A 22,647-nucleotide genomic window follows, 5' to 3' on the forward strand; every position below is an offset into this window, starting at 1 on the left:
AACAAGACAACAAACGAGCAAATTGCTCCAAACGTAGGTCAAATAGCAAGGACAAAACACAGAACAGTAAAGATAGTATTAGTAGCCCAAACAACTCAATATGCAAAAAGTTCCAGGTAGACTAAAATAATAGAGGACATTATAATCCCCTGTGTAAAATGTCTCCAAGACAAAGGATATCTGGTTTTTAAGAGTTCTCCAGTACTCAGGTAGGTAAAGACATGTGAAGGTATACTACTGAGAAATAAAAGAATCCTGGGGTAAAAGTTTTCAGGAAGAAAACTAAGCATACAGGAGGCTCTGGTTTTATAGCACCTAATTAAGAGTCAGAAATGTACAGGACTTCTCAATCATGTAAGATAGAAAATAATTACCTCAAAAGGGTATTTTCAATGTAGAATTATATATCCAGCCAAATGACTAGTAACGTTTGATGAAATCATCTTTTATGAAAGACATGTAAGCCTAGCTACATGGTGAGTTCAACCTGCCTGGGCTATAGAGAAACCCCTGTCTCTCTAAAACCAACCAACCAACCAAGATGTCTACAAAAGATCCCAGACACTCACATTCCATGCCTCTTGGGAAGCTACTGAAAGATGTTTTTCACCCAGATAAGAAACCACAGCTGGAGTGGGTGGTGCATTCCTTTAATCCAAGCACTCAGGAGGCAGAGGTGGCCTGGGACTCAGTGGTCCTCCTACTTCTGCCTCCTGAGTGCTGGTATTACAGGTGTGAACCACCATGCCTGCCTCTTTTCTTCTTCTCCAGAAGTATGTGCCACCTTCTGCATCTGTCCTAAGTGGGTCCTGGGGAAATCAAACGTGGGTCCTTTGGCTTTGCAGGTAAACACTTAAATGGCTAAACTATCCCTCCAGCCCTGTAGTAACTTCTAACTAACACCTAATACAGAATGACCAATCAGGGAGGACTTTGGGGAAGTCAAGTGGGGCACGGTGGCACACACATTTAATCCCAGCACTTGGGTGGCAAAGGTAGGAGGATTGCCATGAGTTTGAGACCACCTTGGGACTACATAGTGAATTCCAGGTCAGAATGGGCTAGAGTGAGAGGATACCTCAAAAAACAAGAAAAAAAAAAGGGGGGGGGAGTCAAGCTTGAGTTACCTCAAGTGCCTTTCAGAAGGAAATTCAAGATCCAGGCACTAAAGAGACATTACCTGGTCAGAGTGCCAGAGGTCTCCATCTAGGAAGATGGAGAAACACTGGCATTTAGCCACCTACTATATCCAGAGGAACTGTACAGCTGTATCACCCACCACCTTATAGGCTTTTGTGTCTTAACTTGCTTCCTCAGCATCTCTAATGGAGCCAGAGGCAGCAAAGCAAGGGAGTATGACAGCTGATCTTCACTAGATCTGGAATCACCTAGGAGACACATCTCTGTGCATTGTCTATGAGGTGATTCCAAAAAGGTTTCATTGAGGAAAGACTCAGAAACGAAAGAAAAAAACAGGAAGTCAGCTCAGTACCAGCATTCATTTTTCTGCTTCCCAGCTGCTCCATTTCCTCCACTGTTATAATGGACTATGTCCCTTCAAACCAAAACCCCTTTCTTCCTTAAATTGCTTTTGTCAGGTATTTTGTCACAGCAATGAGAAAAGTAACTAATACACAGAGTAAGGTGGGGAATGATGAAATCAATACTTTGGGAACAAGACTGAAGTTTATTGATAGAAAGGACTTTCTTTGGGGGGGGGGAGCTTTTCAAGGTAGGGTCTCGCTCTAGCCCAGACTGACCTGGAATTCACTATGTAGTCTTAGGGTGACCTTGAACTCATGGCAACCCTCCTACCTCTGCCTCCTGAGTGCTGGGATTAAAGGTGTGCATCACCACGCCCGGTGATAAAAAGTACTTAACATGACATATGGAATTTGGGTAATAATGATGTGTCTATGCAAGTTCATCAAATGTCACAAATGTACCAATCTGGTGTGAGATGTTGGCAGTGGCAGAAACATGAGGTTGCTACTTTCCACACAATTTTGCTGAGACTAAAATGATCTGTTAGAAAAAAAAAAATGACTTCTCCATATTCAAGCATTTTATTAAATCAGATAAGGAATCTCACATTGTTATACATACTGGCTTGCATACAAATATAAGGGGCACAACACTTGTTTACAAAGATATAGCTGAGCAGTAGGTTGGGAAGTTTAAAACTTGAAGACAAAGTTAATACAGTAAAGATCATGCAAATTCTACAGCAGGGAATCATGACAGAGCTCATTCTTCTTGATCTTTAAAAATGCACATTTTTAACCAGAAAAATCTAAAGATTAACAAAGTTATCACAGTCATACACATTTTATTCAAGAATACTATTCCTGTTAACATTTACTGTCTTGTTTGATTAGAAGTCACCCTAACCATAGAAAAGCACGAGGTTTTTCTCATTTAAAAGATAAAACATGCCCTCTATTCATATGCACTGAAGTCACTGAGCTTCTATTAATGTATACATGTTACCTAATCCAGAATTCCAGGCTTTTATCTTTTTATTTAGCTATACTAAATATCAGTCTAAGACAAACCTTATGAAGCTTAGAGAGACTGTGAGTAGCAAAACAATTAAGTGAGGCTGCAAAATAATCAGTCTATATAACTTAGATGAGCCATACTAAGAAACTAGACACACTAGCAACTTTCTCTCAGGTGGCAGCTTTGAACTGCCCATGACAAATACCTGATGATCAGATTTATAATGATGGCTGACTAGAAAATAAAGCCTTTTCTAATGTGACTTTAAAGTTATTTATTCATATCTACATTACTTATACCCTCTATACTGATGAGTAGGCAGATATGATTAAAGATCCTTTTGCAAGTTTTGGTTTCCCATACTCTTTACTCCCCCCCCCCCCACCCCCAAGCCTATACCAAACTATCCCTGCTTTAAGCCAAAGGGTCAATTCTGGATTTAAACTTGCCTGAGCTGAGTTTATAGGCAATAACATGCAAATAAAGGGATAGAGTTAAATCCACTTACCAACGAAGACCTGGGGAAACCACACAGATAACAAAACACCCATATTAAATTAAACTAAAATAAAAAAATCCTGAAGAAATAATTTTATTTTACAGCAGTTGAATTTACCCACCAAATGCTTAATGACCACAAAATGTTTCTGCAACTAAACTAAAAGAGTTATAGGGAGTTGGGAATACATGTTAGATACTAACAATCTTCAAACTCGGAAGATGTCACTGCATGAAGAAGATTATGGGAAACACTGTTCCCGATAATTACGTACACCCTTAGTGTAACATATGGAGATCACTGCCTCCGATATAGACACTTTGGTAGGCAAAAACTACCTTGTTCTTTATACATTATGGAAGACACTGCTCCCGATAATGTGAGTTACATTTGTGACAAAGGTACTGGAAATTTTGCAAAACTGAAGTTATATCTAAATTGAGGCTGTAAAAATTTGCAAATTCAAGTACTACCACAGCCATTAAATTACATTTCTTTGTAACTTGATCACAATTCGTTGCATTTAGAACTATCTTTTTTCTTTTTTTTTGACCAGCTAAATATTTTAACTTAATTTTCAATCACTAATTTAGTTTATTTTCCATTTCTTAATATTATTTTATTTGGCTTGTGGCTGGTTTCCTAAAACCCTCAAGTGTTGACCATAAGTGCAAAACTTCCAGTATCTGTTGGATTCTATTAGCAGATGCTGCTTTTATTAAAAAAACAAAAAAAACGACAGTATAACTGTCATAATTATGGAAGGCACTGCTTCCGATAATTATCTTCTATAAAAAAACATTATTTATAGTGAACTCTGTCACTGATAAATAAACAATAAATATCTCAGTGCCAAAATGATAGAAAGTTTTCCTAAAAGAGTAACACTTTGGCCAAATTGGCAATGTGTTTTTAAGTCTGAGAAATTGAATCTGAAATCAAATGCCTAAAACTTGTTCTTTTAAGAATACTTTGGAAAAACAAAATAACAAAAGAATTAAAAACTACTGAGCAAAGGACAGAGAAAAAGAAAATATACTAAATCTTTGGCTCCTGGTCTCCTCTTTCATAAGTAATATTGAGACTAATACAGTAAGGCCATATTCCTGTGATAATGAGGTGAATCTCATTTTATCCAGTTGAAGAACCTCTATTTTAGACCTCACTGGCAAGAAAGCAAGTCCTATCTCTTCTGAAAGTTAACTGTTTTTATTCAGGGATGCTGACACCAGCTAAATCCTTTTAAAGGAGATAGATCTTATGTGGAGAATAAGGTCTTACAACCTGCCATCTCCTAGTTAGCATCAAGTGTAGATGGGGGACTGCACACACTTAGCTACTTTGCTCCTTTAGCAGATACCACCTTCTTCCTCCCACCTCAAAAGATACCAGTGCATGTCCTTAGGATTTAGAGCAATAGTTTCTGTAACTGGTTCTGACATTTTTGTAACTATGATGCAAACAGGCAGTTACCATTACAAAGTACTTAATATTCTAGAGATACTCTGAGGAAGCATTCCATCACCACTTTTAAAGTGGTTATTCACTTTAACTTGAAGTGCAGGTACCCACCCTGTATAAAAAGCTGCTGCATATAGACATCTAGTAGTATCAAGAAGATTGGGGAGAATTTTAACATAGATTTTGTAGCTATACTGAAAATTTCGCACAACCAGCGCAAGTATAGAACCCTGCTGTTCCCAAGTAAATTATGGATGTCATATTTAAAACTCATTGTCAATATCCCAAATGTCACCAGAAAGGGCATTTGCAACTCCTTGAATAGTCCAAGTTGCTAGAGCCAACTGGTTTCTCAACAATGTTTCATTAAAAGCACTATCATTTTTCTGACGCAGCTTCAAGTTCTCTATTAAAGCTGACAGAGTGTGAGGCCCAGAGCCCCAGAAGATGTGTCGGAAAGGAGCCTCTCTTGGAGATACATAGGGTGAGAGGAAGTGATATTCCACCTGTGGAAACAAAGCAGACAAGACAGCTTACATGTGCTGTGACTTTTGTGAGGAAAGATTCTGACAGTGAAACTGTCATGCTCTCACTTCAAATGTTAAAATTCCTCTGAATTTGAGGATGTTGAGAACCAAGCTGCATTAGAATCTTCTAAGGTTAAAATTCTGAAGCAAACTATCATTGTTAAAATGAATTTAACCATACTGATTTTTTTTTTTTGGGGGGGGTTTTCTGAGGTAGGGTCTCACTCTAGCCCAGGCTGGCTTGGAATTCACTGTGTCACCTTAGGGTGGCCTCCCTAGTGCTGGGATTGTAAGGCATGCACCACCATGCCAGTCTGAATTTTTTTTTTTTTTAATTAGAGCAGGTATGTGCTAAGTTTACAACACATCCTGTTTCTTCTAGGCAGACTAGAATAAAGTCACTAAGTCTTGACTCAAAGAACAGATAAACAATGATAGCTAAAGCTCATTTAAAGGTTTCTTCTAAAAGATGCTGGAGTTTTTCTGGTGCTAGACATTGAACTCAGGGCCTTATGCATACTAAGCACTCTATCACTGAACTAAAAAAAGTTTATAAATCCTAAAAAAAGGTTAATATAAGATCAAATATCCCTTGTATTTGTAGGTTAGATATGATAGTTTGAGATCTTATTAAGAGTTAATATCTGCTTAGGCATAGTAGCACATGCCTTTAGTACTTGGGATAAGTTTTTGTAGGAGGACTGCCATGAGTTCAAGGCCAGCCTGGGCTACCGTGAGACCCTGCCTCAAAAGCAACAACAACAACAAAGTCTGTGTTCAATTCTAAAGCAGCAAAGGATTCTTGGCCAAGAGTCGCTTGCTTCTTTTGAATGCAAACTTTAGTATTTAAAAATTTACATGCTTTACTTCCCCCCTTTTTATGAGTTTACTTACTTTCATGATACGATCATTAATCTCCTTCATGATGAATCTATTTGTTTTCTCAGCATTATGGAAATCTGTTGTCAGTCTGGATGTAGCACGGAAATAATCTCCACGAGCAGAATACAGCCACTGCAGACTCAGACCCATTGCCTGACAACAAAAGATGTTAACCATTGCAAGTTATGTTATTTGGCCTTTAAGTCATGGCAATCCTCCTCCTACCTTAGCCTTCCAAGTGCCAGGGTTACATATATGACATAAGTACTACACTTAAGACATTACATTTTTAAGGATGTTATTCTACTTACCTTTCTAGTTTAGATGTGGCAACTGAGAAGATCCTAGTTAAAGGAAGTGACTCACAGGTAAACTCAAGACTCAGATATACTTTATCCCCTTGTACCAGAGGATCTAGAAATTATGGTAATCCATTCATCTTTAGCCCAACCATACAATTACCCACTTTTAAGTTTCATAAGACAACTATCCTGATTAAAAAATTCAACATAATTTACTTAGAAAAAGCATGTAATAACCTTATGCACTATATGGTTTCGTGTTCCATTTCTCTATGGGGAATATGTTAAACATTTTGTTCTAACCTACTTCAGAATGTAGTCACTTCCATCTAGTAAGTCCCATTTTCTAAATCAGTTAGTTTTTTATTTATTTTTTTTTAAATTTATTTATTTATTTATTTGAGAGCAACAGACAGAGAGAAAGACAGATAGAGGAAGAGAGAGAGAATGGGCGCGCCAGGGCTTCCAGCCTCTGCAAACGAACTCCAGACGCGTGCGCCCCCTTGTGCATCTGGCTAACGTGGGACCTGGGGAACCGAGCCTCGAACCGGGGTCCTTAGGCTTCACAGGCAAGCGCTTAACCGCTAAGCCATCTCTCCAGCCCTAAATCAGTTAGTTTTAAGAAAGCCATCACAGTTATGATTGGCCAGTAAGTTAAGAGTTACATATGTGTCACTTAAAAAATAAATTCAGGATGCAGAAGTGGCTTGGCAGTTGAGGCACTTGCCTGTGAAGCCTAAGGACTCGGGTCCAATTCCCCAGTACCCATGTAAGCCAGATGCACAAGGTGGCACATGTATCTGGAGTTCATTTGCAGTGGCTAGAGGCCCTGGCACATCTACTTTCTCTCTCTCTCTCTTAAATAAAAAAAAAATATATTCTAGTTAAAAAATAAAATTAATTTTCAAAAAGAATTAAGTTTCAATTAGTGCTCACCTTTATGTCTGCTCTGAATTGCATCAGATCCTTCACAAATGACAGTATCTTGCTGTTATACATTTCATAGTCCAGGTTCAGTTCAATATCGTGGGTAAGTTTAATTATGAACTGACCAGCTACTTCAGCTGCTGCACGTACCAGTTTGTTCAGCTGAGTAATTTCCTTAATCAGAACTTCGTAGGTATCCATGGTAGTGCCCAAATAAGGATATTCTGTGTCCTGGAAAACAAAGCAAGGCTACTGTTATTTGTGTGGGTTATAAGAGAAGAAACCTCACATTCTGATTTCATCAGCAATTTAACAGTTTCTGCAACAATTTCCACTGTATTCCTACTCCACTTATATCTCTACCTATAGCTGTAAGAAGCCATTCTTTCCATTTCCTATTAGTTTAACTTACTGGTGGTATGAGACTTTCTTCCAGGTTCTATAGGGTAACACCATATACCCTGAATAGAGTTTAGGCCAGTTCCCTTTTCTTTGGGAAGTTTGGCCCATTATTAATGGTGACAGACAAGAGCATACTTGAAATGTACCTTCAATATAAAATACTACTTTTGGACTAGAATTTTTCTCTTCATCATAGTGTAATTTAGGGTCCAATGATGTATGTTACCATTTTAACAAAATGCCCGCTGTTTCATTAGGCAACTTTCAGAACTACTTCTTATTCTTCACTTCTATTTCCCTCTAGTCTCTACTGACAATCTCACTGATAATCCTTCAACTTAAACTCTATCCATTTTTTAAAATATTTTTATTTATTTGTAAGCACAGAGAGAGGAGGGACAGAATGAGCATTCCAGGGCCTCCTGCCACTCCAAATGCATATGACACTTTGTGCATCTGCCTTTTTGTGAGTACTGGGAAGTCGAACCCAGGGCAACAGGCTTTGTAAACAAGTACCTTCTCCACAGCCCCAGTCCATTACTTTTGAATAGGACATTTGTCTATGAATTTATCACTTAACCACAGTGCAATTGATGTTTTTTTTTTCTTTTGAGGTAGTAGTCTGGCTCTACTCCAGGCTGACCTGGAATGCACTATGTAGTCTAAGCATTGTGGACATCAAACTTACAGCAAACATCCTAACTCTGCCTCCTAAAGTGCTGAGATTAAAGTCATGTGTCAGCATTTGAGATTTAAAAAAAAAAAAAATTTTTTTTAAGCATGACTACTGCTAGGTGTGGTGGAACATGCCTTTAATCCCAGTACTCAGGAGGCAGAGGTAGGAAGATTGCCATGAGTTCAAGGCCACCCCAAGACTCCATAGTTAATTTTCTAGGTCAGCTTGGATAGAGTAAGACTCTACCTCAAAAAAAAAAAAAGAAGCATGATTTCTCAGTACTTGGGAGGTTGAGGTATAAGAGCTATCATGAATTTGAGGCCAGGCTTGGCTACAGAGTGAGTTCCAGATCAGTCTGGGGCTAGAGTGAGGCTGTCTTGAAACATGACTTCTTAAATCAACAGAAAGCATCCAAAGTCCTTCAACCATAATACGTGATACCCAGTTCTTCCTAACGTATTAACAGATATCACAACCAGGTATTTCAGTATCATTCATCTTGATGCACAGCTGCAGATCAGTGACCTCTAAATCTAGACCTTTTGTCATTCCCTACCTTTTTATACTCACCCTCCTAGTCCTAGATCAAAGGTTAAAAAGTCCATTTAGGACTTGGCCTCTACTGGATCACCAACTTGATTCCAAGTTAACAGCTTCCACCCCATATCACTAACTTTAGGATCCCTTCATCTTTGGAGATGCCACTACAGGGCCAGTTTTCCAATTCCAGTACTTCAGCACAAAAACCTGTTTACTCTGCTGACCTTTGGTGTCCGCCAATGGGCTTTTATATTACTTTCCTACAATTTGGTCAATTCAAAGCTCCATCTCACAACAATCACTTGTTTAGTTTTTGTGCTTAGGAAAACATTTATGGACAAGCATCTAGAACATTTTCAACAGATATCTAGAACAGGGTTGTTCAGTAGAACTTTGATGCAAGTATCTTACACTTGTACTGTTTAGTAGATAGCCACTGGCAACTCAATCATTCAAGAAAGTAGTCTTGTTATCAAAACCCATGACAGCAAGGTTTTATCAATAAGCACATGTTTAAATGAAGCGGAGATAGCAAGTCTATGTTAAGATTATGGGACATGTAAGAACTACATGTACATAACTTGTTAAAACCTTTTAAATATTAAGAAACCTGGTCTCAGATATAAGAACTACCATGATTGCTGCAGAGTTCTTCAGTCTTACCTCACAAAAATGGAAAGAAACTGCTGGAATTCCAGAATATGCAAGGAAAGGGAAAGCAGCATCATCGAAAGAGAGCTTCTCACTGCGAGGAAACATATGCTCAGAAAATTTCTAAAGAATAGATTGTGCTACTATGCAATCCTTCCTGACCCTCAAATAAACTTTTAAATAGAATCTCTCCAGGTAAAGCTAAGTTCAAGCTGCAAGGTTAGGGTTAGTTAGATCTCGAGTGAATACAGCAGGTGCTACTGGGTAATCCTCTGTCTCTTTTACATCTTGATTCTTTATTAATTACCCAGTCTCAATAGTCTAAAAAATGTGTATGTGTGTGTGTGTGTGTGTGTGAGAGAGAGAGAGAGAGAGAAAACAGGAGAATATGGGCATCACTTTGTGCATCTGGCTTTACATGGGTATTGGGACTTGAACTCCATCAGGCAGGTTTTATAAGCAAGCACCTTTAATCACCAAGCCATCACCCCAGCCCTAATTCTGTTCTTTTTTTTTTTTTTGTAAATATTTTATTTATTTATTTGAAAGACAGAGAGTGGCAGACAGAGAAAGAGACAGAATGGGCTTGCCAGAGTCTCTAGCCACTGCAAACAACTCCAGACGCATGTACCACCTTGTTCATCTGGCTCATGTGGGTACTGGGGAATTGAATTTGGGTTCTTAGGCTTTGCAGGCAAACACCGTAACCACTAAGCCATCTTTCCAGTCCCTAATTCTGTTTACCTATGTATGTCTTCATTCACTCTTTTGAACTTACACTTTGTTGGCCCAATTGCTGTCCCGATATAGAGGTTGTCCATCAAGTGGATGCTTGACCTGTAAAATAAAAAATTTACCATTAAAGACTAATTTTTCTGCACTTATTCAGTGCAGTCACTACCATACTTTTCTCTACAGATACTTAAAAATAAACATTAGGTTAGGTATGGTGGTACATGCCATTAATCCCGGCATTTGGGAGGCAGAGGTAGAAGGATCATAGAGTGTGAAGCCACTCTGATGCTACATAGTGAATTCCAGGTCAGCCTGGGCTACAGCGAGACTCTATGTTGAAAAACAAAACAAAACAAAAAAATTATATTTTTGCTGGGTATGGTGGTGTACACCTTTTAATTCCAGCACTTGGGGAGACCAAGGTAGGAAGACTGCCATGAGTTTGAGGCTAACCCGAGACTACACACCTGGGCTAGAGCAAGACCCCATCTTGAAAAGTCAAAAAAAATAAATAAATAAAAATAAAAAAATTAAAATTTTGTTACATCTTTCTGAAAAAAATTAATACATAATAACCTCAAATTTCCAATGTTATTCCACTAGGCTTATACTAGCAGTTCTCTGCCCCCCGCACAGGTAGGGTCTTGCTGTAGCCCAGGCTGGCCTTGAACTAACAGTGATCCTTCTAACCTCTGCCTCCCGAGTACTGGATCACTATGTACTGCATTACCATGCCCAGCTCAAAAAGCCTCTTTAGCTGTTACATGATATGCTTCTATTTTTTCTGTTCTCTTGTTTTTGTACACTGTAGATTGCCAGCCTAACCAACTTGTCGAGGCCCTATAGTATTTCCTAGATTCCTATAGGATCAAGACCATTATCTAGTATTTAACCTTCGGTTCCCTCCAAATTCAATCATTTCATCATATATCCTCTAACAACATTAGGGAAATATTCTCCTCAACACAGTCCTTCCTCATTCAAAACTATGGTCACTTCCATGCTTGCCTTTTTTTTAAATGATAATTTCCTCTGGCCTTATTCAAGTCCACTTAAACCTTCCTTAACATTCTGACTTCCAATCTCCTATGGTTACTTTCAAAACAGCTCAGTCTCATAGCATATTTGTTATATATTTCTAAGACTATATTCTTTTGACATTGGAGCCCTTCACATACCACCTCACAGTTTAACAGACTAGCAATCAATAAGCCAAGAACATAATTTCAGTAATGCTGCTACAGAATTTATTCTAATTCCTGTTACTGATAATGGCTTAATAATGCTTTTCATCTCATGTAAATCTGATAAGAAAGTTAAGCCATACATTTTTATAATTAGGCACACACTCACATCTTGCATTGTCTTCTCAATAAGTTTGTACAGCATTGGGCTGGCAGAGACCTTGAACTTCTTGGCACCTGTAAAAGAATTATTTTGGACTGGAGAGATGGCTTAGCAGTTAAGGTACTTGTATATAAAGCCAAAGGACCCAGGTTTGAAGGTGGTCCATGCATCTGGAGTTTGTTTGCATTGGCTACAGGGTCTGGTATGCCCTCTCTCTCTGCCTCTTTTTCTCTCAAATAAAAAGAATTATTTTACTCTTGCCCCTTCTCTAGTCAAGCAATTCTCACATAAAAGTACCTGACAAAGACAGGAGCCTAGATCTGTAGCCATATATAGCAAACATTAACTAATAATAATGTAGACAAACAGTCATTTAGGAGCTGAGTATTTTTTTTTGGGGGGGGGGGAGTGGTGTTAGGGGTCGAATCCTGGACCTTGTGTGTCCTAGACAGAGTCTATGTAGCTCAGATTGACCTCCAATTCAACATCTTCCTTCTTCTACGTCTCAAGTGCTGGGAATACAGGGCCACCACACTTGGTGGGAGCCCAGTTTTTTTTTTTTTTTAAAGCAACTACACTCATTCTAACTTGATTCAACTGAGGCTCTCACTCCTTGCATTTGTATACTTCAATGTTAGTGACTGATTTCAAGACCATTTTTAGAGTTTTAGGTTCATAGCAAAATTAAAAGGAAGGAATAGTAGTTACCCATAATTAACCTATCCCACACATGCATGGTCTCCTGTTAACAATATCTTGATTTTCTTTTTCTTTTCTTTTCTTTTTATGGCTTTTTGAGGTAGGGTTTCACTCTAATCTAGGGTGATCTGGAATTCACACTGTATTCTCAGGGTGGCCTCGAACCTCCTACCTCTGCCTCCTGAGTGTTGGGATTAAAGGCGTGTGCCACCACACCTGGCTTTGATTTTTTTTTAAAAAAACCTTTGTGCTTCACTCGGGTTAGTCACTTAATAGTTACAGGAAGATTGCTACATACAATGCATTGTGTTGCATAAGTAAAACAGAAATGACTGATCTCAGATTTAGTTGAGTTCTAACTTCTTTTGATTCCCAGTGTTCACATCTTAATACTCTTGTTGTATCTACTGTCTACACTTTACATAACATTTAAACTGTTCTACAAATTTCATTATCCAATTTTTCTACCGGTGTTGCCAGAAACTAGCAGTATGTGAATTAGTCTATAGAAGCACTACTGTTTATGGTGTGATTTAGTTCCTTCTAGTGTAAATGCAATCTACATTTATTGGATCCATGATCCAATTTCTGACTTGCAAGTTCTGGGATGGGGCCTCAAAATGTGCATTCCTAACAATTCCGATAGTATTGATCCGAGCATCATATTGAAAACTGCTGGTTTAGAAAAGGCACAAAACCAAAAACAAAACAAAACAAAACAAAAAAACCTCGTTCTGTAACTTGATGGATTATTTAGGCCTTGCTCTCCACCATGTATACTGAGGGGAAAAAAGACAAGAGAGAAAAATGCTGCTTTGGGATGTTTTCTTCTGTTTCCTAAATAGTTTACCTGAATTCCTTAAACAAGTGAAAAAGATGCTCACCAAGAACAACTTTATCCAGATTAATATAAGTGAAAGCCTTTGAATGTAAAGTAGTAAGGTATCCCTAGAAGAGAAGAGAAAATATTAATATGCTAACATCTAACAATATGCATTCATTAATAAGCATTTAATTCATCACAGCTATTACTAGGGATTCACTTTGAAATCTGGATTCTTTTGAGACTCACAATACAAAGGCAAAATGGTATAAGGAAACCTAGAAGAGCACAGTCTCCAAAGGACAGTTTAAACCAGGAGAGTTCAGTACCATTTTAAGCCAAGATGACACAGAAATAATACCTCTAGCCATTCTGTGGCACCAACAGCTCCAAAGTCTCCAGCACTCCAGCTTGCAAAGATAATACTTCTGCTGGGTCTAAACCCACCTGAAAGAGAACAGAAACAGTTAAGACAAACAAGAAACATCTAATTTAAGGTAGGAATCGAAACATTCCTTGAGCCTCAGGTGAAAGAACATTGAAGGAACAGGAATAAATTATTTATTTATTTGAAAGCGACAGACAGAAAAAGAGGCAGATAGATTGAAGAGAGAATGGATGCACCAGGGCCTCCAGCTACTGCAAATGGACTCCAGATGCATGAGTCCCCTTGTGCATCTGGCTATGTGGGTACTGGGGAATCAAAACTCGAACCAGGGTCCTAAGGCTTCACAGGCAAGTGCTTAACTGCTAAGCCATCTCTCCAGCCCTCAACAGGAATAAAATTTTAAAGTCATCTGTGAAATGTCATCTGCAAATAACATCTTTTTTAATTTCATTCTTTTAGTTTACTAACCTCTGGACCAAGAGACCATTTGAAATTATAGTATAAGTATGAGAACCAACTTTTTTAGTAGCAAGTTAGAACACAAGATTAAAAAAAGTATATTTTATTAAATTTATTTATTTATCTCCAAGAGAAGGAGGGAAAGAGACAAAAAAGGGAGAAATGAAAGAGCATGGAGGCACCAGGACCCCTTAGCATTGCAAACAAACACCAGATAGATTTGCACTTTGTGCCTCTGGTTTTACATAGGCATTGGGAAATCAAACTACTACATTGGGAAACCAGGCTACTAGGCTTTGCAAACAAGTGCTTTTAACCACTAAGCCATCTCTTCCACTCAAGATTTTTTTTTTTTTAAAGACATACTCTTTCTTTCTTTATTTATGCTTATTTCAAGGAGGGATCTTGCTCTAGCCCAGGCTGACCTGAAATTCATTATGTATTCTCAGGGTGGCTTCAAACTCTCAGCAATCCTCTTAACTCTGCCTCCTGAGTGCTGGGATTAAAGGTGTGGCCACCACGCCCAGCTCAAGACATAGCCTTTCTATCTTGTCCAGGCTGGCTTGGGTTCAAATTATCCTCCTGCCTCATTCCCCTGAATAGCTGGGACTATAGGCACATGATTTCACACCTACTTGAACATGAATTAATATTCATGAACTAGGATAAAAATTTGCAAATCTGGGCCAGGTATGATGGCTCAGGCCTTTAATCCCAGCATTCGGGAGGTAGAGGTAGGAGGATCACTGTGAGTTCAAGGCCACCCTGAGACTACATAGTGAATTCCTGGTCACCTGAGCTAGAGTGAGACCCTACCTTGAAAAACCAACACCCCCCCCATCACAAATCTAAATTATAGAAATTTTCAGAGAAATCAGACATGTGACAGCTTCTTTACATCACTGCATTCCATTTCATCAACTGGATATATGTTTTTCTACATTAATGTATGTTGTATGAAAGTTAAGCTCTACAACCAAACCTATGACTTGGACAATGTGATGTGAGTTTATATGTGTGAGGCCAGGTGTGGTAGGCACCAGGACAGCAAAGCTGAAAGTAAGTAGAACAAATTACAACAGTGGTTGCTAGACCTTAGCAGATTAATATAGAGGTAGGCACTATCTTCATGTAGATTTCTTTTTTTAAGTATTTGTTATTATTTATTTATTTGCAAGGAGAGAGAGAGCATGTGTTGAGGAAGAGAATGAGATGAACTCGAGATGCATGTGCCACTTTATGTGGCTTTACGTGGGTATTGGGAAATCAAACTCAGGCCCTTAGGCTTTGCAGGCAAACACCTTAACTGCTGAGCCATCTCTGCAGGCCATACTCTACCTTTTAAGACCATATCTGAGAATGTCTGGGCAAGTTCCAGCAGAAGAGCTGTTCCGACGCTAGACTTTGCAGCTCCAGGGCCCCAAGAATCCCGCTGTGCCCCCACTACAACATAGCGATCTTGGAAAGAAAAAGATAACATATAATTAACCTTGAAATTTTTCTTTTACATTTTAAAATATATCTTACTTTTTCCACCCTAATGAGCATGCTAGAAGAAATGTGAAAATGGATTGTAGGTCCTAAAGATAAAAGGGCCTAATTTCACTTCTGATTGGGATGCCAGAAATTTTTTTCTTCCTTATTAGTACTCCTACTCTTTTTACTTCATTTTGTTCTTATATGAGAGAGAGAGAGAGAGAATGGGCACATCAGGGCTTCTACCCACTGCAAATGAATTCCAGATGCATGCACTACTATGTGCACCTGACTTACGTGGGTTCTGGATAATCAAAGCTGGGTTCTTGGGTTTTGTAGGCAAGTACTTCAACTGCTGAACCAACTCTCCAGTCCTAGTGATGCTACTCTTTTTCTACATTACCAATTAAGTTTACTCACTGACTACTTATCTGTGCTCACTAGTTAATATGCAACTTAAGTGCAAGAGCAAGGGCTTTCCTTACTGAATTATGACTGTGACTGCATCTGCTAGGTAACACATGCCAGGGATGTTTCTGTGCTAAATGGACAGAACAGAGTAACTGCAATAGATACTTGTATGGCCCACAAAATGTTTATCTACCTCTTTTAAAAATTAGCTTATTTCCAGGTGTGGTGGCGCACACCTTTAATCCCAGAACTTGGGAGGCAAAGGTAGAAGGATTGCTGTGAGTTCAAGGCCACCCTTAGAGTACATAGTGAAATCCAGGTCAGCCGTGGCTAGAATGAGACCCTACCTTGAAAAACAAAAGCAAAACCAAATTAGCTTGTTTATGGTACAGTCAATAACTTGAGGCAGATTTTTATTTAGAATGGTCAGTTAAAAAAAAGAAAAAGAGAAATGGGTGCACTGGGGCTTTCAGCCGCTGCAAACACACTCCAGATGCATGCACCACTTTGTGCATCTGGCTTATGTGGGTCCTGGGGAATTGAACCTGGGTTCTTTGGCTGTGCAGGCAAGCACCTTAACCACTAAGCCATTTACCAGCCCAACAATTGTCAGTTTTACACACTGATTTCCTAGGGCCTTGTTACTAAAAGCTAAAGACTTAGCACTATTCACAAAATCAAGTATCCTTCTTGGTTACAACTGTAAGAACAGTAAGAATATGAGGGGAAAGAAAAAGTACAAAGCAAGGGTCTTTACCTGGTTCCTCAAAACCTTTAATAACTCCAAAGATGTTACGTATTTTTATCTCTTTCAGTGTATTGGCCACAGTGAGCTTCACATTCCGATTCTGTGAAGATACCTGCCTACATGAAGAGTCTGTTCTCCAACTAGAAGGGCAGGCTCTTTCCATGCTTCTAGAAGCAGAAAACAGGAGTCAGAGTTCTTAGCTAAAATTTCTTCTTTACAAACTTTTGTCCTATATTCTGTCCAATGAGGCTCCAGAGAATGTAGCTATAGTTTTCATTTAAAATACTTACCAAGATGGACTCGGAATGAAGGTCTCATATAAAAGTCTATGAATATATTTCTGTTTCCCAGCTCTCTCTCATTTCAAGTGTAATGTACAATCTTATCTCTATTATTAAGAAATATGATGGGCATGATGGCATATGCCTTTAATCCCAGCACTCAAGAGGCTGAGACAGGAAGACTGCTGTGAGTTCAAAGGCCAGCCTGAGACAACGTAGTGAATTCCAGGTCAGCCTGGGCCACAGTGAGACCCTACCTTGAAAAGTGAAAAACAAACAAAAAAAGGGAACTATTCCAGTGTTGCTAGTAAATCTTCACCTAAATCCTCCTATCTTAACTACAATTAGCTGCTCCAAAGGGTCTTATTTGCATAAATGTCAAAACTCTTTATTACCTAAGACACAATAGGGGGTTCGATTCTAAAGCTGGGAAAGACAGGAAGGAAGTAGGTGGAATGAGTCAGTAAGAATCACCTATTATAAATAAAATGCCTCCTTACAAAGCTCTTACATGTACATGCTCTTCGTTTGACACCAACCACTCTATTAATTTGTGTATGTTTTAGTTTTCCAGTTAAACTGAAAAACAACAGAGAGATTAGCAACTTGTTCTTTGTTAGAGAGTAAACAACTGTTTGAATTCAGGTCTGAAATTAAATATTCATCCTATGGTACTGGAAAGTCAAGATAAAGATGAATGATCCATACTCTAATTAGACCTTATTTTTACATTTTTAAAATTTATTTATTCTGAGAAAGAGGCAGAGAGAGAGAGAGAGAGAGAGAGAGAGAGAGAGAGAGAGAGCGCGCGCGCGCGCGGGCGGGCGGGCGCGCAAGATGGGTGCACCAGGGCCTTTAGCCACTGCAAATGGACTCCAGATACATGCACCCCCTTATGCATCAGGCTTATGTGGGTCCTGAGGAGTCAAACCTGGGTCCTTTGGCTTTGCAGGCAAGTGCAACTGCAAAGCCATCTCTCCGGCCCTATTTTTACTTTTAAACAAAATAGAACAGGTGTGGTGGTACACTTTAATCCCAGCACTCAGGAAGCAAAGCCGGAGGAATACTGTGAGTCTGAGTTCAGCCTGGGACTACAAAGTGAGTTCCAGGTCAGCCTAGGCTGGGGTGATACCCTATCTTAAAAAAAAAAAAAAAAAGAAACAAAAAGAGGGATAGAGAGATGGCTCAGCAGTTAAGCCATTTGCCTTCAAAACCTAACAACCTGAGTGTGATTCCCCAGTACCCACATAAAGCCAGATGCACAAAGGTATGCATACAACGAGTTCATTTGATGCCCTGGAGCACCCATTCTCCATTCCATGCCCCCCATCTCTCTCTCTCTGCTTACAAATAAATAAACAAAAACAGGGCTGGAGAGAATGCCTTAGCAGTTACGGTAAAGCCCGTGAAGCCCAAGGACCCAGGTTTAACTCTCAGGACCCATGTAAACCAGATGCACAAGATGGCACATGTGTTTGCTTGCAGTGGCTAAAGGCTCTGGTGAGCCCATTCTCTCTCTATCTGCCTCTCTTCTCTCTCTCATTCACTCAAATAAATAAAATTAAAATATACATGCATTTGTGTATGTATATATATATACATAAATATACACACACACACAAACATTTTTTTTTTTTAAAAAGGAGATGGAGCTTATGCTGCCCATGCTTGTCTCACACACATGGATGCTTCAGCTCTCCAAAAAGAAATCAGTGCCACTGCAGCTGACCACGTTCAACTTTAAGGAGAAATACTACTACACTAGGGGGAGTATTTATTCATTTATTTATTTTTAAATTATTTTTATTTACTTATTTGGGGGAGAGAGACAGAGAGAGGGAGAAAGTAAGAGGGAGAGAGAATGGGCAAGCCAGTGCATCCACCCACTGCAAATGAACTCCAGACCCATGCACCACCTTGTGCATCTGGCTTACGTGGGTCCTGGAGAATTGAACCTGCATCCTTTGGCTTTGTAGGCAAGTGTCTTAATTGCTAGGCCATCTCTCCAGCCCCTAGGGGGAGTACTTAGAGAAAATAATTATGATTAGAAAGTATCTAGAAACTGTATGAAAATGTAGGATATTCAATCTATAGGCAAGGAAATTGGAATAATTCTGTACTGCTAAAAAGAAAAAAAATTTGGTTGTTACAAAGATACCAGTTTAGTAAGAATTCTAACATATTTTCCTCAATAACTAGATGGGTTGTCATAAGCAACAAAGTGTTGCACTATAGGAAGTACTCAAGAAGTTATACCAGAACCACACAAGGAATTCACTGGTTAAACTGGGCAAGTATTACTTAGTTTATAAATCCCTTATCTGTTATTAAGATCACTTTATAGGGTTAGGGAGATAGTTCAGAGGTTAAAGGCACTTGCTTGTAAAGTCTATCAACCCAGGTTCAATTCTCTATTGCCTACATAAAGCCAGATGAAAAGTGGTACATGCATGCTCATACACACATGTATACATATAGATACAAAGAATGAAAAAAACTTAAAAATCACCTTATGCAGGAAAATTTTCATTTTTGTCTACATATAACTTAATATTCCTCAAATTACCAAATGTGTTAATTGTTTATTGCCACCTGTTTTAAGAATTTATCAAATCAACTTAATCTTTAACCATTCGTTCTTAGCCATAAACCTCACCCAATAAGAGACCTTCCAAATATAAACTTACTGAAACAGGTCTTCTGCACATTTTCTGGAAATTGTTTGGACAGGAATATTAGGCAATCCTGATGACTGAGATGGTGGAAACTGCGTATGATTGAAAGAAGGGAATCCAGGTGTGTAGGGATCTCCTGTTCCTAGATGAGCCTGGTAAAGTAAGAGTAGTTAGCGGTATCTAGCACTTACTCAATAAGTTGCCTGAAACATTTGGTATGAAATGCAACATAAAGCCTCAAAGTCTAAGGGGACTCTGTAACATGTGACTCCTGTTTTTATATGGTATATGCCAAACTCTCAGTTCAAGTCATTCTTAACAAAACATTTTAGCAATGTTTCAAAAATCAATGTAATCTGTCTTCTTACTTCCTGCTAAAACTCTTCCTAGATACAGTGTATTTAGGGAAAGCATAGTTCTACTCAGCTAGATGCAGTCCAGGGAAAATTTGGAGAACTCAAAATCTCAAAGATTCAAGAAATAAGAACTCACATGTCCAAATAGTGGAACCTCTGCCTGAATAATAGGAAATTTAGTCTGGTCCATGTATATCAAGACACCAATTGCATTAAAGCTTTCAGCATTTGCAACCTAAAGAAAAACAATGAATCTTAGGAAATGAAGATCTGACCATACAAAATAAGAATAATGCATAAAACATACTAGACTTTATGCTAAAGGGCAAATTATTACAGAGGATTAAATGATACTACTAAATGTTACAACCATACATTTAGAAAGCAACAAAAAACTTCCTAAATATAACTTAATAATAAAACTCATCTAGCTGTCTTAGTATTACCTAGTCTTGTCCTTTGTATAAGTTTGGCTTTTACTTTTTCTCTTTTAAAGCATAACTGAATTATATGTATATACACAACTAAGTTACAGACACAGTCTAAACTCTTTCACTTGCTTTTTCTTTTCTTCTTCTTCTTCTTCTTTTTTTTTTTTTTTTTTTTTTTTTTTGAGTTAGGGTCTCACTCTCCAGCTCAGGTTGATCCGGAATTCACTATGTAATCTCAGGGTGGCCTTGAACTCATGGCAATTCTGCTACCTCTGCCTCCCTAGTGCTGGGATTAAAGGCATGCACCACCACACCCGGCATTTCTGACATCATTTTCTTTTTTTAAATTATTTTTTGTTCTTTACTTATTTGAGAGTAACAGACAGAGAAAGAGGCAGATAGAGACAAGAGAAAATGGGCACACCAGGGCCTCCAGCCGCTGCAAACGAACTCCAGATCGTGCGCCCCTTGTGCATCTGGCTAACGTGGGTCCTGGGGAACCGAGCCTCGAACCGGGGTCCTTAGGCTTCACAGGCAAGCACTTAACTGCTAAGCCATCTCTCCAGCCCTCATTTTCTTTTTCTTTTTTTTAAAAAAATGTACTCTTTATTTATTTGAGAGAGAGAGAGGCAAAGAGAAGGAGGCAGACAGACAGAGACTGAGTATGGGCACGCCAAGGTCTTCTGCCTCTGTCAACGAACTCCAGATGACACTGTGTTTATCAGGATTTACATGGGCAAGCAAACAGATGGCACCATCTCTTCAGCCCCTGATAACTTCATTTTCACTGAAAGACAATGGCTGAAAAATACTGCAAGTGAAAATGCCATTGTTTTGAAGTATACTGTGACTTTAGGTAACTGGGACTTATTTGATTTGCTGAAGACTTTAATAAGCTCTATTACCAGGTATGAGAATTTCAGGCTGCCTGTTCTCAGAATGTGAAAGAATTAATAAGAAACACAATTTTCGTCTGTAAGTCAATAAAAATTAACATAAATAAATAAAGCCAGGTGGTACGCCACACCCATAGTCCCAGCACTCAGAAGGCTGAGATAGGAGTAATGCTACAGGCAGTCTGGGCTCCACAGTGAGACACTGTTCCAAACAAAATCAAACACTGAATAATAAATAAATTGTATCTAAAAACCCATACTCACCTTTTCTGCAAAAGTGATTTTTCCTGCTCTAACAATCACTAGTGATCCATTTGCGGCAGAGTTTAAACTTTCAAAGTCTTCTTTAGTGCCAAAATTAGCATGGACCAGTTTACCCTAGGACAAAAATATTAGATTTAATGAGGACTAGGACATCAAAACAGCTACAAAAAAAGAGTTCTACAAACTAATCATGAGCAAGAATATCAAGACAGGGGAAAAAGCGGGGATGGGAGTACTGAAGCCAAGAAAGGGACTTCTAAAGTTGAAAGTGATCTGTTACTAAAAGTGATATTAAGATTTCTGGCCTTTTATGTTCATGGTTTCCTTATCCTATGTTGCCTAAAGGGTATTGGGATGCGTTAAACACAGAAAAACATATCAAAGGACTTCAAAAATTGAATACATACATAGGAATAAGTTTTAAATGAAAGGTCTGATAATAGTTCTGCTTCCAAAATTGTTAAACAGCATATATTAAAGTGACTTGCATAAACCAAATTTTTGCATGTTTATACAAACTATCATAATGTTCCTAGAACCTACTGATATACAGATTTAGATGAACAGCTCTAAACTGACATTAACAACCCAGTATCTAAATACAGAATACTTTATAACCTACCCATCTCCAGACTCCTGGGTTGGAGGTAGCCAGGGGAAAGAGATACCTAACCAGGAAGACACTAGAAAAGTTCACCTCCCTCAAAGGCAGCCAGGAGATGGACCCCTGACATGCAAATATTTTCAACCAGGAAATTATCTATTCTATTTCTTCATTAATTTGGAAATTATTTGCCTAAATTTAAGAAGATTCAGCCTTAAAAAATAAAACTAAGACTAAGTCCCAGCCAAGATAGGTATATTTTGTAAATAAACTTTTATTTTTTATTTTCTTTTGTATGTGTATATGTTAAGATCGAACCTAGGGCCTCATACATTCTAGGCAAGCATGCTACCACTGAGCTACATCCCAGCTTAGGATGGATATTTCTATTTTCCCCCACATGGAAGAATCTGATATATATACCTTTCATTGATCTAATACTACCACATGCCAGGTGTGCTATGACTCAGAGACATGTCAGAAATAAAACTAATCTGCAGCCCTTCCTGTAACTTATATCCTAGTGGAAACAAATGGGTATATCTGGTGCTAGAACTACTACGAAAAAATAAAAAATCATGCAGGACAAGGGGAAAGTGATGAGGAAGCTGGTTTTAAAAAAATAAGAAAGCCATCCAGGTATGGTGGTACACACCTTCAAGTACTCAGCCTGGGCTAGGGTGAG

At 38.6% G+C, this 22,647-nt stretch overlaps 1 protein-coding gene across 2 annotated transcripts in view; it reads right to left on the bottom strand.

Moving 5' to 3' along the window:
• Nucleotides 1-2,050: 2,050 nt before the first annotated feature.
• Tfrc (transferrin receptor) overlaps nt 2,051-22,647 on the bottom strand; it is a 34,547-nt gene continuing 13,950 nt past the window's right edge. For both annotated transcript variants that reach the window (XM_045151909.1, XM_045151910.1), the window contains exons 7-19: nt 21,359-21,472; nt 19,904-20,002; nt 19,424-19,563; nt 16,465-16,622; nt 15,159-15,278; nt 13,335-13,420; nt 13,035-13,098; nt 11,458-11,525; nt 10,148-10,206; nt 9,382-9,463; nt 7,110-7,331; nt 5,884-6,024; nt 2,051-4,968 (exon numbers count right to left, since the gene is read on the bottom strand). In XM_045151909.1, the coding sequence (XP_045007844.1) occupies nt 4,726-4,968; nt 5,884-6,024; nt 7,110-7,331; nt 9,382-9,463; nt 10,148-10,206; nt 11,458-11,525; nt 13,035-13,098; nt 13,335-13,420; nt 15,159-15,278; nt 16,465-16,622; nt 19,424-19,563; nt 19,904-20,002; nt 21,359-21,472 (1,596 nt within the window). In that variant the 3' untranslated portion in view covers nt 2,051-4,725. The remainder of the gene's footprint in view (nt 4,969-5,883; nt 6,025-7,109; nt 7,332-9,381; nt 9,464-10,147; nt 10,207-11,457; nt 11,526-13,034; nt 13,099-13,334; nt 13,421-15,158; nt 15,279-16,464; nt 16,623-19,423; nt 19,564-19,903; nt 20,003-21,358; nt 21,473-22,647) is intronic.

This window comes from Jaculus jaculus, chromosome 6 (assembly GCF_020740685.1).
Source record: "Jaculus jaculus isolate mJacJac1 chromosome 6, mJacJac1.mat.Y.cur, whole genome shotgun sequence".
Classification (NCBI taxonomy): Eukaryota; Metazoa; Chordata; class Mammalia; order Rodentia; family Dipodidae; genus Jaculus; species Jaculus jaculus.